The 18,589-nt window shown below is 32.4% G+C and overlaps 1 protein-coding gene across 2 annotated transcripts in view; it reads right to left on the bottom strand.

Moving 5' to 3' along the window:
- Positions 1 to 2,099: 2,099 nt before the first annotated feature.
- Positions 2,100 to 18,589, bottom strand: part of LOC145256233 (TNF receptor-associated factor 6-like) — a 45,226-nt gene continuing 28,736 nt past the window's right edge. Inside the window, exons 4-5 of one of the 2 annotated variants that reach the window (XM_080114877.1) lie at positions 17,106 to 17,268; positions 2,100 to 2,705 (exon numbers count right to left, since the gene is read on the bottom strand). In XM_080114877.1, coding sequence (XP_079971003.1) covers positions 17,109 to 17,268 — 160 coding nt within the window. In that variant the 3' untranslated portion in view covers positions 2,100 to 2,705; positions 17,106 to 17,108. The remainder of the gene's footprint in view (positions 2,706 to 17,105; positions 17,269 to 18,589) is intronic. The other variant, XM_080114878.1, reaches the window with a different exon arrangement.

Here is an 18,589-nt window from a genome sequence, read left to right as displayed (position 1 = left end):
AGGCAGACTTCTAAAAAATAAGGCACACCAACTCTGTAATTATTATGCGCTTTTATGGTGAGAAATTGAGTTCCTTCACTGCACAACATGCGCACATCCCAACCAGCGATTCTAACTTTACTTGTACTAAATAAACCCTATCAAGCCAGATATCGTATCCAGAGTACTCGATGTGATTAAATAAGTACAATAAAAGTAAAAACAATTAACAATTTAGGTACTTGTGCAGTTAACGAACCAGATGTAACTCAGCATTTGCTAGGCTTTGTCCGGCGCATGACGTCAACAGCCAAAACTGAGCATTGCTGATAAAATAAAACAATGCTAACTGTAAAATGAAATTGTAAATGTAGAAACCTCCAAAAAGTAAATAAGTAAAAAGCAAAATCCTACCGTTCATTTTTTTTTTTTTTTATTGTATGAAATTGTTTTCTATTTTCAAATACACATAAAACATTTTTTGTAAACAAATAATAAGTAGTGATCTCTTTTTTGTGAAACATGTTTTTTTTTGTTCAAGCATTCACGTAAAATAACCAACGAAAATGATATTTGTAGGATAATAAATAAGCATTGTTTCATTAAATAATAGGTAATATTTTTTTTAAGTTTGTATTTTAGAAAAAGAAAGGAACAATTTTTTTTTTTTTTTTTTTTTTTTTAAATCAGAATCCCTGCGTTTTTTTTTTGTTTTTTTTTTGCCAGGAACATATGTTCTCAGAAGGTATTTTCCTCAGACTTTTGGAGGGCATCAGACGACAAAGTGGATGAAGATGAGATAGTGGAAGTGATAGGAAGCTCCTTACTAACTGGGTAGCTTTCGGCGATGTGGGTTAATATAGAGTCAAACGACTGTCTACCAAACTTTTGTCTCTACACAAACTCTAAACGATATGTGTCCAAAAGCTCCCGGTTGGTTCCGCATTCTCGTTTATTGTGCTGCTTTGCTTCCTTCCACATCCGCTCCACATGATTTGTTGTTGCCCATGTTACAGGATCTACAAAATTAAGGCTGTGGTTCACCGTTAAATGGTGACACCCCTCTCCTCCCACTTTGCTGTAAGACCTCCAGCAATCTGATACGACTGTGGTCCCCGGCAGAATGTATTTTCTTATTAGTGGAAGGAGGGTTTCGGCATTTCGATTTGGTACGTTAACCAAAAAAAACCCTCCTTTTTGGCAGGTTCGTATCCACCGAAGATCCAGATCGGTGTTAGACGTCTGCCGAAATATTTTCGGCAATTGAAGGCAGACTCCTCGATTTTGACTGTATGGGCTGGGCCTATCTATTGGGGATTCTGAGAAACTAATCCTGGCATATATCTCACAGGAAATTCTTCCAGTCCACAATTGTGTGGCATGACTGCAACTCACATTCGCGCTGGAAATTCCTAGTTGATCCCATCTCGAATGCCCATACATAGATTACTTTGATAATACAGGTGATCGTCAGTCACGAATTGGCGAAGAAGGTTCCAATTCTAATGGAGGTCCAACAGTGACATGTTGCACTGCGACATCTCCATCCGTATCCGTCTGTAAGGTTTGCTTTCTTGGCAAGTAAACATTTCTGACCACAGGTGTAGCACTCCTTCGCTTCTGCCACCAATTTTCTGTCCTGGCAAAACTCTATTACAGCTTTTGGGGTCTGGAGCTGGTTTGCTAGGTTATATCGTCAGCGTTTCTTGAATTGTAATGCAGTTTTTTTTCTCTTTACACTCTTCCAATTGATATTTAAATTTTTGTCTGCTGCCCGACACGCACATGCGCGTCTAGTTGAAACTAAGCGCACAGCGTTTTGATTGGCCGATGGCCATGTTTCGTCAGGCAGCAGCAAAACCCAAGCTGTTGATGTCATGCGCAGGACAAATGCTTAGTTATGTCTGGTTCGTTAAATGCACAAGTACCACAATTTAATATATTTTTTTATCACTAATAGTGTTTTCTTATTAAGATTGTTATACTTTAGATTGAGAAATTAAATGAAGTTTTACCAATTTTTCAAATAGGTTTCTTGTTTTTTTCTTTTAGAAAAAGAAAAAAAGAAAACCTATTTGTTCTCAAAAGGAACAAAAAATTAAAGAAACAAACAAAATTCAATAAAAAAAAACTTGTTTTAATACATAAGAAAAAATAAATAAAAGTAATTTTTTGTTGTTTTACAGTCATTTTTGGGTGAGGATGAGGATGTTGAAGTAATTGTGAGACACAAAATAGATGATTTGAAGAAGAAAGGAAAAAGGGGGCAGGTGGGAGGGGTAGAAAGAAGCCTTTTCACCCAATGGTTATCTTTTCAATAGGTTTATAGTTCCAGTATAAAATGACATATATATGTGACCATTTCCAAACATCTATTGAAATGGCCGACATAGCAGGCATTTCAAGTTTAGAGATACATACACAGAGACATATACACACACACACGCGATGAAACACAGAGACAGAGAAGAGAAGCCTTTGAAATAGGTTGGAGGAGAACCTTTCATCAAGAGAAACGTTTTGAAAAATACAAAGACAAAACAAAGTCATTTCTTTTTTTATTAAATGAGGATTACTGCAGCAGCAAAACTCATCTTCGATGTTTAACCAAATAATTTAAATATGATCCATTTCCTGGTAAAGATGATGAAAAAGGGTCACAAAATAATGAACAGCCAATGCTGAGATGTTATATCACAGGTTGCTTTTTAATGGAACTGGAAGAACTGAAAAGATAAAAACATTTTTTTTTTTAGAATATTTCATAAAAAACAACAAGAAAAAAGACGACACATTTGACATTAAAATCTATGAACCAATTAGATTTTGGATTCTTAATATTAATCAGAAAAAAAAAAAAAAAAAAAAATTTTTGTTGTGCGACCACAACAACAATTGTAACACTGTTTCTGTGGTTTCCTTCTCTTTCATTTTTATTTCTCACATTAGCAGCTGCCAAGAGGGAACACACATATGTTCACAAACAAACAAAAAAAACTCCTACACATTCTGTATATATCGGTTGGACTCTGGGTGCAGGTGTACCATCACTGCAGAAAACAACTCTCCAAATGCTAAGGTCCACATCTATATAGTTTATCAAGGCCTCTTTATTGTCGGTTGGCGTCAGCTCATCTCTATCTGCGCCAGGCCATAACCTGCCTTCTACTCCCCTAATTGGCAACTGTCACAAACCCAAACTATCCTTATAGTAAAGTTCACTGCAACTACTAAAACTGTTCATAAACTAACTCTAAATATATGGCCTCTCTGTCTGATCTTTTGTCCTAATCACCTGCCACACCTTGATTAACAATCCTATTTTAGCGTCCTTTGTGAATAATTTCCTTTCCATTGTTGGCACATCTGGACTGGTGCATCTGCCACTTGTCTCTTGCTTCTAGACAGGGTTAAAAAAAAAAAAAAAAAAAGTTGCCAACCTAATAGGTCCTGAACTATCAACTAAACTCCAACTTCTGTCCCATTGCCGAAACATAGCATCCTTGTGTCTGTTTTACAAGTATTTCAATGGCAAGTGCTCTGACGAACTCCGAGCACTAATACCCCCTTGACGGCAATACCCTTGACATACTCGATATGCAGCAAAATCCCACCCCTACACTGTAGAGATCCCTGGATGCTGTAAAGCCTCCTACTCGAATAGCTTTTTCCTCTCAGATTGCTACATTTTGGAATTCCCTCCCGGGCCTCTGCTTCCCTGACTGTACAGACATGCAAAAATTCAAGTGTAATGTGAACAGACATCTCGCTGCCCAAATCCATAAATAGTATCCCTGCAAATCTGGTCCCAAATAGTAGCCCCTCACAACTAAGTGATCCTGTGCCTTGTTTGCAGTGAAAAGAGTTCCTTTATAGTTTTTACCTTTTTTTATTTATAAAAAACAGCATAAGGCTTGAGGGGGGGGGGCTTGTTAGTAGCATTGCATTGTCAGTGCATTAATTACAAGGGAATTTGGATTATTAAGTAGTCCCCAAATTTTTATATGTACTAAAAAGTTTCCACTTATCAAAGGCAAAAGGCAATTCGAGGATATCAGTTAATAAGTTTATCAGATGGATGGTGAGACTAAACCGTGAGGATTGAAATTTGATTATATAAAAGAGGATGGCTCAACAAGAATTTGTTTACATTGGATTTGAAAATAACCATGTTGGAGTCAGTTGAGAAGCAACTTATGATATGGGTTGCAGACAGTTCTTGTAAGTTTTGTTTAGTTTTATGTAGTACAAAGAAAGAAAAAAAATTATTTACAGTGGTTATAGTTCAACAAGTTTTTGTTGTAAAGGTTTTACAGTAATAAACTATAGATTGGAGCTTAGTCGAGTGCCTACTATGCAAATGACAATAGAGTGGAGAAAGAGGTTGTAAAAAAAAAAAAAAGGGGGGGGGAGTCATAGTCAGCTAACATGCTTCCTAACTTCCAGCGCAGCTGCTACCAGAAGCGGTGACAAAACAAATCAGTTCCTTTGCTTTTATTGTTCTTTAGTATTTCTATTGTGAAGTGACTTATTGAAATTGAACAGTTTTGTAAGAATAGGAACTAGTTCCAATTACAGCTTTTTTTTCCCACTATGACTGGAATGCTGTAAAGATCAGCTGCTTTGCTAGTTCCTCCTAAGCTTAGCAACATTCTGGACAGATATATGGATGTTGCTCAGAGTATTTACATTCATATGGGAGAAATTTAGGAGGTAAGCGACTGATTGCACAGGGTGGAATTTGATGCCAAGTCCAGTGATATATTGTTGGGAAGAGAGATACTATTGCTTGCTGCAGATTTGAGACAGGAGCAACTGCATCCGGTGCAGATACCGTTTGGATTTGATACGCTCCGATTCTCTTATAGGCAGATGAATCGCTCTTTAGCCTTGGTTGTCAATCACCTAGAGAAAGTGTCTCAATAAAAACACTGGTCTCCATCGCCTCATTGGGTTGACATCAGAAAGAATATGCAGCCTAGAAAAATCTTGTCTCAAGGAAATGACTTCAAAGTTTGAAAGTCAATTTTCTAAAAGCCATTCAACATATGCTAGCATGTAAAATAGATGTTAAACAGCTGGTGATGATGATAATGACGACAAACGAGAGAGGAGCAATGAATCAGTCTAAGGATAAAGTTGCATAGGTTACATGAGCTACCTTATAGATCAGTGAGAGCTTATCTACACAGTCCAGCTCAAGCATATCAATTCATAAAGCACATCCCCAGAGTTTGTTGTCAGCAGTTCATCTTGAATGTTGTGGTTTGTGCACAGTGCAGAATATCCTCCCTTCAGCAATTTATTACTGGAAGGTATCTTGTTTTTGGCCTCAACAACACGAATTCAGAGAAATCATTAATTGGGTTTCATTTTAGGGCTGGAAGGAGCTGTATGATGACAAACTCCAAAACATGGTTCAGAATGATGAAACGTGACAGAACTCATTATTGGTTCATGTATGTACAGAATTGAAACTGTCTCTTATCTCAACATTAACAATAAGTTGTTCTACTTTGTCTTCATTCAGAACTTAGTGAAATTCATCGGAAGCAGCTAATCAACCAACCCAGGGTAAATGTTATCACAAGTTCCACAACATAAACCAAGTAATGATAGGAGAGGAATGGACATAGCAGTAAGATCAAATTCTAGTTCGAATTTTAGGAGCCTTAAACCTATTTTTATATCTAGTTGTAAATATCACTATTTATTACTAAATATCAATGTGCATTTATCTCTATACTTATTATTTGTATATATTAATATTTTTATTTATTACTTGTATATATTATCTAATGTTTATAGTTACTGGTTCCCATATCGTATTGAATTCTATACTAGGAATATTTAGCAGTTGGTTATCCCCAGCATATGTGCTGCTTCTTTCAGTCGTCTTACTCTTACTGTAATTGTGGATGCTTTTTTGTTAAAAATACATCTAGCACATCTATTGGATTATTTTTTGTAATTTCGAAATGACACTATGTGATGTTTTTACCTGAAATGCGTTGGTTTAAAACATCACTCTCTGTCTATAATTTTTACTTCGTTCAATAATGGTAGATGGTTTCCGTTTTCTTTCCAGATATGATCAGCTATACCTGACTTTTCAGTCTCTCCACGTATTATGGCTTTTCGATGTTCTTCTAACCATACTTTCAACAGATGACACGTTTCACCTCTGTATAGTTTTCCAGAATTGTCCGCAAGAACCCGTGGCGCAGTGGTTAGAGTACTGGGAAAAATTAATTGTAAAAGTGATGTGATATTCTCCTCAAGGTTCAATCCTCAGTGTGGGCAACCAAAATATACATTTGCGAATTACGTAGGACCTCTATCCAGTCATGGCTGACGGAACAAGGGCACACTACCCCTGTGAAATAAATAAAGAGTTGCGCTCGAAATTCTGTCCAAATTCCCAAGTTCGACAAGACACCCCTGAAGAAGGTCAGAGGTTATATCCACCGAAACGTGAAAATCACACTCAAGATGAACAGTAGTCCGATGGATAATACAAATAACCAATCCTCATCTAAAAAATTCAGAAACGTCAAATAAAAGTTTAATGGAACAATATACTTTTTTTTTTTTAATGAACGCTGTTTAAAAAAAAAACATCTAAAGAAATTAGAACGTTTATACTGTCAAGTATCAACATTTGTTGTATATTTAGAATTACACTTATTAAAAAATATAGAAAAAAACTTATTGATGTACTTCACAGAATGAAGATGTCATATTCCAAAAATCACATGGGTTTGGCTAATAACTTTTCTATTTGGCTAGTAAACAAAAATATTTAGTTGTCAAAGATCAACTAAAGATAAATTTATCCATAGAGCCCTGCAATATTATATTAATATGTACAATAACACTCAATAAGCAGTATCGGAATACCGTAGAATCATCAGGAGTACTAGTAGTGTGCAGCGCATACAACTACCTATATAGGACACCACCGGATAGTAAGCTCCTCTTACCTTTTATTCTATCTTTGTAACCTTTTTGATTAATATATCTTTCTTATACCTAATCCGTGCTTTCCCTCCGTGGTCCTAAACTTGGGTCCACATCACCTGGTTATCGTCATATTGAATGCAGACAAATTCTAATCAGAAATCATCCTCCAAGTAATCAAATGCATTGTATACTTGCAAGTATTCCCACTGTGTTTCTCATCTCTGCACACAATCATTGTTTCATTAATCCTTATCCTCAAGTGGTTTTTAGCCTTGATAAGTGGTGACTCATAGTAAAAATAAATAAAAAACAGCAAAATATTAAATCACCAAAGACATTAAGAATTACATTAAGAAAAATTAGAATGGTGCTAGTGCAGATTAGTGATGTTTTAAACCAACGCATTTCAGGTGAAAACATTACATACTGACAAGTTTTGTCAAAATTAGTATAAATTCCAAAAATTACAAAGAATGATCTTGTAGAAAAATAATTCCAAGTAAAAATGGAATTTATCGAATTATTGAGTTTTATCGTATGTTTTACTGTAGAAGAATTGTGTGACCAATTTTGTATGGGAAACTAACTTATCTCTTGATTTTGATTAAAAGGTCCGCTATTTTTAAACACAAAATTTCAAAATGTAATTGTGGATGCTTTTTTGTTAAAAATACATCTAGCACATCTATTGGATTATTTTTTTAATTTCGAAATGACACTGTGATGTTTTTACCTGAAATGCGTTGGTTTAAAACATCACTAATCTGCAAAAGCATCATCAGAATTTAAGAAAAAAATCTGCAAAAGCATCATCAGAAGTTAAGAAAAAAAAAATTCCAAGGGAGGTTACGAACATGCAATCTAAATGTTACAAAATGAACTAAAGAATAAAGTAAATAAAATACAAAATCAAAAAATAAATGAAATTTTTTTTGGAAGACTGAAGAAAAAAAAATATTGCAGACTTGCACAAAATTTGGGTTTTTGTTTAGAATTTGACTTAATTAAAAAACAAAAATGCAGAAAATGCAAACAAATCTTTGATGCAAACACTTGCTATGGAACGAAAATGTCAGTTCAAAAATCAAGTAAATGATCAAGTGTTTTTTTTTTTTTTAACTAAGAAAATCAAATTTTATGACAAGCGATATGGAGGCTAGGAGCTGTCACATTTTTTAGAATGCGTTAAAATTTAAAGGCAACAACTCAACTTGACTCAAATATTGTTCATATTCAAAATAATTAAAAAATTTTTAATCAGTAAATATCAAACTTGAATTTTTTTTTTCTTTTAGTAAAAATAAAAAATAAAAAAATAAAAATCGATCAATTTATGTGATTTTTGGAATATGACATCTTTGGGTATGTACATCATGAAGATTTTTCTGTATTTTTGTTTTCTTTTAATTAAGATGAATTATAAATAAGAACCCAAAATTCTACTGCACAATCAATGTTGAATGTCTAGTTTGATTTAAAGACCCATCAACCATCGTGGCCATTTACGGTCAGTTCTGTCATAATATATATATTATTAAATGCAGCGCTTAACATTTGACCATGACCTTGCAAAATAGTGTGCACCATCCTTACGTTGGAGACCATCATCATATACACACTAGCAGGAAAACCCAACATTGTCTGAGATTGAATGAGGATCAACAAATGTTCCAGCCTAACATATTTTTATTGTTACCGAAATCTGTGAATTTTTTTTTTTTTTTTTTTTTTTTTTTTTAAATCGAATCAATTGATTGCCTCTTCTAGTTAAGGACTCCTCCCACAGTATACTGGGAGGAAGCTCGGTCGCAGTGACTTAGTTCATAATAAAATGTAGTCTACATTGCACTGTAAAGAATCTGCTGATGAATTTATAAAATTATCTGTAAATAATGGCTTCACTTAAAAATTTAAAATGCAAAACTCAATGGTTCAATTCTGCTCTAAGCAGAAACATTCATTTCGAATGCACTCCTGTCTTATGAAAGAATCTACACAGTTGATTTTATAGACCGAGCTTTCCTGCTTGTGGATTGAGAAAACTTCTCAAATGCACTTGTAATGTTAGGGTGTATAAAGTGTTAACTTTGGTCAAAAATCGAAGTCTTTCTTATTTAATCGGATTTTTCAATTATCGATTTTCAATACTTCTCAGAGAAATTCTGATACGAAACCTATGTAAGAACACTCAGATAGATCAAATACCTTTATGTGAAGCTTCAAGAAAATTGGCCCAGCCGTTTCCAAGTCCATAGGAAACGAACACACACAAAGTTCTTTATTGGTTTTGAAGTTGCTGTGGGTATTTAACTTTACTCATTAAAGAGATTATATGCTTTTATTTTGATTATATTTTTTTATATGATTCTATTTTCTTTAAAATGATCCGTCTCTGTGCATTCAAACACTTTCTTCATTGTTTTTAGATTGTAGTACTTTTTCCGCCCAGAGGAAAGATTGATATAGTCCATCATAAAGTATCTTACAGTGTTTGGGTATGACAGGCTATGCAGAATAGCAGTTCCTTTTTTATTTCTATCAAGAATTAGGGAGATATTTTAGAGTGTTCAATATAGTCAAAAAAGGATAACGTCTTCCCTTCATGATTTTCGATACCCATTCACCAAGAGTGGGTTTTATTGTAATTCGTTTGGAATACAGTTGTTTCAGTTGATTTGCCATTTATTTTTAGATATATGATTTTATTTTATAATTAAGTCTGCATATGGAATCTTATGTTTGGGTAATCAGTTTTTTTATAACTATTTTTGGCAGTTGTATCAGCTTTATCGTTTCCTCAGATTCTCATGCGATTTTGAATCCGACAAATATTTGTTAGGACTTTTTTTTATATATTCCCTAGATTATAATATCTACGATTTGCGAACAGAGGTCAACTCTACATTTATTTTGAGCAGGTTTTACAAAATTCACGCTATTCCTTTCTCTCGCGTGTTTTTCATATAAAAGCGAAACTAATCGAAAGTGAAGGCAGCTTCCTGGCTTTTGGCCAGGCATATCCAGAAGCAATTAGCTTTGATTACTGTGGGAGAAACCCCTCATATCAGACAATTGCTATTCATTTGGATGCTGCCAGAGTTCCCACTTTTTTTGAGGGACCTACCTCGTAGGGAAGAAAATAAACACGAGAGAAAGCGAAAGCTTGACTGGCTCCAGGCCAAGTTTCATTTCTCTGCCAACTCCTATGATTCTTAACTTAATTTTCATTGAGTTGATAACTTTGATTGACATCGCTAAATTTGAACTTTTTTTTTTTTTTTACTTCCTGTGGCGTCATAGCGTAGTGGTAAGATGTCAGGCTTTCTTTCACTTTCTTTTCCACCTTCACGTCACAGGTTCGAGCCTGCCCACCTATTAACACTTTTTTTTCTCTCTCTCAACGCACACCTACAAACTCTCCAGGCAACGCCGGGCACCCCCGCTAGTTCACCAATAAAAGATACATCATACTCTTTTACATTGGTATTTGTTGTCATTATTTTAAGTACAGCAGAAATACAACATTAACGCCTGGATATGAGAATCAAAGAATCATAACAAAACGTGAATTTGATCACAAACTTCTGCATGATGATTATGAGAAAGCACGAGACTATGGTCTAACTAATAATACACACGGACGAAAAAACGCTTTGGATAATCACAGATTTCAAGGTAGTTCTACTAAAATAGCCATATTTTTTAAACCAAAGCACTTCAAGTCTTCAAATTACTACTGTTTTGTTCGGAAATGAATATACTTTCAAATGAATTAATAAATATGAATGTACATTATATATTTTAAGAGTTTTAAGCAAATAAAGTTATAAAAATGTGAACGTCATAAAATGGCGTTTTCGGTAAGGTTTTGTAATAGCAATACACATGAAAAAATTGAAATAGCTTGAAATATTTCAATATTGGTATGCATAGAAAGAGCTTGATGAGCTAAGAAAGAATCTTTTTAAATTTTTAAAATCTGATTAAAATTAAGGAAGTTATGGCTATTTTTGTGCCTCACACGTTTGGATATTTTTCCCTCTTTAAGACCATATGCGTTTCGTCACATTTTTTACACTACTTTTTCAGTAAAAATGTCATATCTTTGTTAAAACACAAGACTAAGAAATGAAATTTACCATATAAATGTATTTTTGTACAAGGAATCAGACTATGCAACTGAAAATCTCCCAAAGTTTATGGTTTCCAAATAATCTGCAGTAAATGTGCATAAATATGCAGCAATTCCTTAAAAATGCCATGTATCCATAAACAGAAAAGAAGTTGGAGAACTCAAAGTTGAATTGTAATGTGCTTTATGTACAAAAAACTTAAATCTAAACATAAGACCATTTAAAAATGAATATATTGCAATATTTCTTTGGTATTATTGTAGATTAACACCTTCTGTTTAACCCCACTCAACTCCTTCTGACCACCCCTCCAAAATGTGATTCTACCTTTTTAGGAAATTATGTATAAAATGCCATGAAAAACTTTAATGAAAGATAAACAAATTATTTTAGAATTGAATGTAAAATAATTTCCTAATATAGATCATTCTAGCATTTTAGGGCAGTTAACTTTTTTTTTTTTTTTTTTTTTTTTTTTTTAAGATGATTGTGTAGTTTTAAGAGGGTTTCTATGCAATGAGAATATGGGGAAGGTTGCCATTCGGACTTTGAATTAATTGTAGGGCTAAGGAAAATTATGTGTGAACATACTGAAAACTTGACAGAGACAAAGCTAACAAAAACAATATTAGAGAGGGGAGCAGTTAGTTTCACAAAAATTTAATGTAAAATAATTCACCATTTCCTGGCCATTCTAGCATTTTAGGACAGTTAACCAATTTATTTTCATGTGTATTTTTCTTTAAGGAAGGATCTATTTTTTGTTTGTTTGTTTTAGATGCTTGTATGTGGCTTACAAAGGTATTTTATTTGGGGGGGGGGCTTGCCACTCGAACTTAGTGTTATTGTTAGGGTTAAAGAGTGTTTTAGGAATACGAACCGTTACTTCATTTTTGTTTTGTTGTCCTAACTGCAAAATGCCGTTTCCATTTCAAATAAATATTTTACAGAAAGATATATATATATATATATATATGTGTGTGTGTGTGTGTGTGTATTCGACAGGTAAATAAGTCAGCAAATGTTATATTTAGTTTTAATTTAATAAGAAACTGCGTTGCGAAATTTCAAAGAAAATTCCATAAATTTGTTGATTTCTATTTTCAAGGTTGAAAGTGTTAATTCCATAGGCCGTTTATACTACGCTGGAGCAGGTTGTAAAAATATCTTTCGTTTAATAAGTAGAAAAAAAAAATAACGAAATAAAAAGCTTCCTAATTGTAGTTTGATGTGTTTTCTTTTAAAATTTCAAGAATATTGATATAGATCTTGAGGGTTTGTATTACTATACACATAGATTCGAAAAAGTTGTCAAAAAACAAACATATAACAAATAAATGTTATCAAAAGCAAGTTACTTTTCTACCTAACTGGATAATTTTTTAGTGTTTTTATTTTATGTAACATGTTTATTCAGCTTGAAAACAGTGTTTACCGATGTTTTGGAAAATTTAAAATGGCGCCCGACTCTTGAAACGGAAAGTTTGTGGAAAAGAGTTAAAAATAAAGAAGTAGCCAAAATACTGCTAGAAACTCGCTCAATATATGTTACCGTGACATGTGACATAGGCTGACATATATTCAGTTAGTTTTCAACAGTATTTTGTATAGTTTTTTTTTATTTTTAACTCCTTTTCTCAAACTTACCGTGTCAAAGAGAGTCCGTCCGGGCGCCATTTTTAATTTTCCAATACATCGGTAAACACTGTACGTTTTTCGAGCTGAATAAACATGTTACATTAAATAAAAACACTAGAAAATTATCCAGTTAGGTAGAAAAGTAACTTATCTTGCCTTTGATAACATTTATTTGTTATATATTTGTTTTTTGACAACTTTTTCGAATCTATGTATAAACGAGATTTTGATACTTATTTTGATTTTGAAAAAAAACATTTGTGGCTGTTCGCAGTAAAACATTGTTTTAATTCGCTGTTCAAAACTAATTTAAAGAATAAAAGTGCATGCAATCTACAAAGGTTTATTTTGTTTTTTTAACCATGTTTTTAAATTTGACGAGAAATGTGAGAAATTGCAACAGATTCAATGAATGTCCGCGTATTCAATCACCGCGAGCGGATATTTTGTCAACACGGTTTTTTAACAAATAAGAAATAATATTTTTATTATGTTTGAAACAACTTTAATAGTTTATTTTGGAAGTATATTCCATAAATAAAATAAAAAAAAACACTTTAAAAACAGAAATTACGATTTTTTTATATTTTATTCGCAGTTTTGTCTTAGGGGTGTCAAATTTGCAATGGCGATTTTCCCAAAGATTCTGACACTGCTACAGATTCATAATGCTGAATTGGTTGGGATTGTTGTTATTATACATTCTGAAAACCGAATAGTTCTAAACTAATGTTATTCTGATAACAAAATAGCTCTCATTAAACATATAAGAACATTTATATTCATATTTTCATGTTTTTCTTAATTCGTTCTTGAGTAAAAATTAAAGAACGCGTGTTGTTTATACACTGTGCTGTGCTATGGCTGATTCTACAGGCTGGAGCTGCTGCTGCTTCTAGTAATACTAACTTCATTTGACCAAATTCGAGAAATAGAAACAATTTTTTTTTCGGGTAGGTCCTTTTAAATTATCAATTACCGCGGTCCTACTCAACATAAAATAATACTTTTAATTGATAAAGATAGTAAAAAGATTGATTTACTTACTACTGGGTGTTTGAAGAATTTTTTTTTCAAAATGTTCGATACTCGTCATATTAAAGTCTTATTTTTAACATGACAAAAAAAGAAATGGTCAAAAATATTTCGGACACTTGACAGTATTAAGATTAACACCTCTTCTAATTGGTTCCCAAATTTCATGACGAAATTCTTCATACAATCACGGTACGGACCTTTAGAAAACAGGGGGGTTCATTACAAAACCTTACCGAAAACGCCATTTTATGACGTTCACATTTTTATAACTTTATTTGCTTAAAACTCTTAAAATATATAATGTACATTCATATTTATTAATTCATTTGAAAGTATATTCATTTCCGAACAAAACAGTAGTAATTTGAAGACTTGAAGTGCTTTGGTTTAAAAAATATGGCTATTTTAGTAGAACTACCTTGAAATCTGTGATTATCCAAAGCGTTTTTTCGTCCGTGTGTATTACTATTTGTAATGAACCCCCCTGTTTTCTAAAGGTCCGTACCTTGATTGTATGAAGAATTTCGTCATGAAATTTGGGAACCAATTAGAAGAGGTGTTAATCTTAATACTGTCAAGTGTCCGAAATATTTTTGACCATTTCTTTTTTTGTCATGTTAAAAATAAGACTTTAATATGACGAGTATTGAACATTTTGAAAAAAAAATTCTTCAAACACCCAGTAGTAAGTAAATCAATCTTTTTACTATCTTTATCAATTAAAAGTATTATTTTATGTTGAGTAGGACCGCGGTAATTGATAATTTAAAAGGACCTACCCGAAAAAAAAATTGTTTCTATTTCTCGAATTTGGTCAAATGAAGTTAGTATTACTAGAAGCAGCAGCAGCTCCAGCCTGTAGAATCAGCCATAGCACAGCACAGTGTATAAACAACACGCGTTCTTTAATTTTTATTCAAGAACGAATTAAGAAAAACATGAAAATATGAATATAAATGTTCTTATATGTTTAATGAGAGCTATTTTGTTATCAGAATAACATTAGTTTAGAACTATTCGGTTTTCAGAATGTATAATAACAACAATCCCAACCAATTCGGCATTATGAATCTGTTGCAATTTCTCACATTGCTCGTCAAATTTAAAAACATGGTTAAAAAAACAAAATAAACTTTTGTAGATATATAGCTTGCATGCACTTTTATTCTTTAAATTAGTTTTGAACAACGAATTAAAACAATGTTTTACTGCGAACAGCCACAAATATTTTTTTTTCAAAATCAAAATAAGTATCAAAATCTCGTTTATACATAGATTCGAAAAAGTTGTCAAAAAACAAATATATAACAAATAAATGTTATCAAAGGCAAGATAAGTTACTTTTCTACCAAACTGGATATATTTTTTGTGTTTTTATTTAATGTAACATGTTTATTCAGCTCGAAAAACATACAGTGTTTACCGATGTATTGGAAAATTAAAAATGGCGCCCAGCCCGACTCTTTGACACGGTAAGTTTGAGAAAAGGAGTTAAAAATAAAAAAACAACTATACAAAATACTGTTAAAAACTCACCGAATATATGTCAGCCTATGTCACGGTAACATATATTGAGCGAGTTTCTAGTAGTATTTTGTCTACTTTTTTATTTTTAACTCTTTTCCCCAAACTTACCGTTTCAAGAGAGTCGGGCGCCATTTTAAATTTTCCAAAACATCGGTAAACACTGTTTTCAAGCTGAATAAACATGTTACATTAAATAAAAACACTAAAAAATTATCCAGTTAGGTAGAAAAGTAACTTGCTTTTGATAACATTTATTTGTTATATATTTGTTTTTTTTTGACAACTTTTTCGAATCTATGTGTATAGTAATATAAACCCTCAAAATCTATATCAATATTCTTGAAATTTTAAAAGCAGTTAGAAAACACATCAAACTACAATTAGGAAGCTTTTTATTTCGTTATTTTTTTTTTCTACTTATTAAGCGAAAGATATTTTTACAACCTGCTCCAGCGTAGTATAAACGGCCTCTGGAATTAACACCTTCAACCTCGAAAATAGAAATCAACAAATTTTTGAACGCTCTCTTTGAAAAAAAGCTCTCTTAACTTCACCTCTAATACAAATTATGTGTGGCAAGTCTCCTCCTAAAACACTCTTTAACCCTAACAATAACACTAAGTTCGAGTGGCAAGCCCCCCCCCTAACAAAATACCTCTGTAAGCAACATACAAGCATTTAAAACAAACAAAAAATAGATCCTTCCTTAAAGAAAAATACACATAAAAATAAATTGGTTAACTGTCCTAAAATGCTAGAATGGCCAAGAAATGATGAATTATTTTACATTAAATTTTTGTGAAACTAACTGCTCCCCCCTCTAATATTGTTTTTGTTAGCTTTGTCAAGTTTTCAGTATGTTCACACATAATTTTCCTTAGCCCTACAATTAATTCAAAGTCCGAATGGCAACCTTCCCCATATTCTCATTGCATAGAAACCCTCTTAAAACTACACATAATCATCTTAAAAAAAAAAAAAAAAAAAAAAAAAAAAAAAGTTAACTGCCCTAAAATGCTAGAATGACCTATATTAGGAAATTATTTTACATTCAATTCTAAAATAATTTGTTTATCTTTCATTAAAGTTTTTCATGGCATTTTATACATAATTTCCTAAAAAGGTAGAATCACATTTTGGAGGGGTGGTCAGAAGGAGTTGAGTGGGGTTAAACAGAAGGTGTTAATCTACAATAATACCAAAGAAATATTGCAATATATTCATTTTTAAATGGTCTTATGTTTAGATTTAAGTTTTTTGTACATAAAGCACATTACAATTCAACTTTGAGTTCTCCAACTTCTTTTCTGTTTATGGATACATGGCATTTTTAAGGAATTGCTGCATATTTATGCACATTTACTGCAGATTATTTGGAAACCATAAACTTTGGGAGATTTTCAGTTGCATAGTCTGATTCCTTGTACAAAAATACACTTATATGGTAAATTTCATTTCTTAGTCTTGTGTTTTAACAAAGATATGACATTTTTACTGAAAAAGTAGTGTAAAAAATGTGACGAAACGCATATGGTCTTAAAGAGGGAAAAATATCCAAACGTGTGAGGCACAAAAATAGCCATAACTTCCTTAATTTTAATCAGATTTTAAAAATTTAAAAAGATTCTTTCTTAGCTCATCAAGCTCTATCTATGCATACCAATATTGAAATATTTCAAGCTATTTCAATTTTTTCATGTGTATTGCTAGTCTAACAATGAACATAAAAATTTGAGAACATTTAATTCATTTAGATTAAATGTGCTGGAAAAACTTTTTTTTTTTTAATTAAAAAGAAAAGACAAAAAACAAAAACAAAATACAAACCTTTCAACAGGGATTTGTATTCACCCGGAGAAAATATCGTGGATTCCTTTGTGAGGCAGCTTTAGCTTTTCTTGTAAAGTATTTTTTGCAGCATTTACTTTCAACCTTCTTTCGGTTGTCAGTTTTTCTTTTAACACGCAACTCTTGTCGGTTTGGGCATTCACTACAGGAAAAATAAGGTAGAATAAATTTCTTGATTACAACCGCTGACCATTACAAAGTCATAACAATTTGGAGAGGACGAGGGGGGGGGAGGGTAAACAATAACCAAAGAATTTAATTGGAAAGCTCAAGAAAAAAAAAAAAAAAGTTAAAAAGTAAACAAAAACTTGACAAAAAGTGAAATAAAATAAAGTCTTTACTATCCATGAGAGCAAACAATTGTTTTAATCTAAGATAATGCTCATTATATATGTACTTATCTTTCTTAGCTCATCATCAATGGTTATACATCCATACTATGTAGGTTTTGTGGGAGAGAACCTCAGCAGAGTGCTTGATTATAAAGAAAATTTGATATAAGCACATGATATTTAAATATGTTACAGAAAGTCAGAAAAAAAAAAAAAAAAAATATTGGTATCAGCGGTTTCAAATCTAATAAAGTAAACCAATTTATTGTTGATAATATTGAATTCTCTTCAAATTGTTTTATATCTGTTCTCACCAGAAATGGTGACCACACATTGCTTTGTCCTGCGGTTTGCAATATTTTCTATCTTATTTTTGCTTCTGTTATTTTTTTTTTTTTTTTTTAATTCTTTCTTTTACTTTGTATGTTTCTATTTTTTGTTTATCTCATAAACTTATTCAGATTTGTTTCCCCAGTCTAGTAAGCATAAAACTTCTAGTTTTAGGATGGCAGTTTTGGGGAAAATCAGAGTTTTAAAATATCTTTCACTAATTTATTACTAATCTTAAATTAGATAATTTTAGTTTTAAATGAAATGGAAAAAAAAAGAAAAAAAAAAAGGCTTAAATCCACTTTAAAATTTATATACAGACCTAAAAAAGGTATGAACGCAGTTATTATTTCTGGAAAAAATATGTCTGTTAAAATTCAAATATAGGTGTGTGAATCAGTATGTTCTATTTGCAGTTCTCTCTTCTTACTGTCCCTTTCTTCCTGATCTCGATTCACGTAACCGAGATGAACAATACAAAATCTCTTTCACCGACCGAAACAAATGAAAAAATGCCGCCCACACACAAAAGTCTGATGTCTTTTATCTCCACGGGGCTGCCAACTCCTGCAAATCAGTACCAACCGGATTTCCTGTCCCATCACGCAGGCGCAGTGCCATTTGTGCATTGGACACGATAGCGACTGGCTCGTCATACATTGTCTACAGTGTGTAACAGAAAAGAAAGGAGTGTTTTTGTTATGTAATTCATTGATTCAGATTACATGTATTAATTATTATCAGAGGTGTACCTATGGTGTAAGAGGGCTAAACACCTATAATAATGCATAATCTCAATCA

Source organism: Euprymna scolopes, chromosome 32, assembly GCF_053919585.1.
Source record: "Euprymna scolopes isolate OS-2025 chromosome 32, ASM5391958v1, whole genome shotgun sequence".
NCBI classification, from domain to species: domain Eukaryota; kingdom Metazoa; phylum Mollusca; class Cephalopoda; order Sepiida; family Sepiolidae; genus Euprymna; species Euprymna scolopes.
The sequence above is the reverse complement of the archived record's forward strand: the minus strand, read 5'-3'. Positions and strand labels throughout refer to the sequence as shown.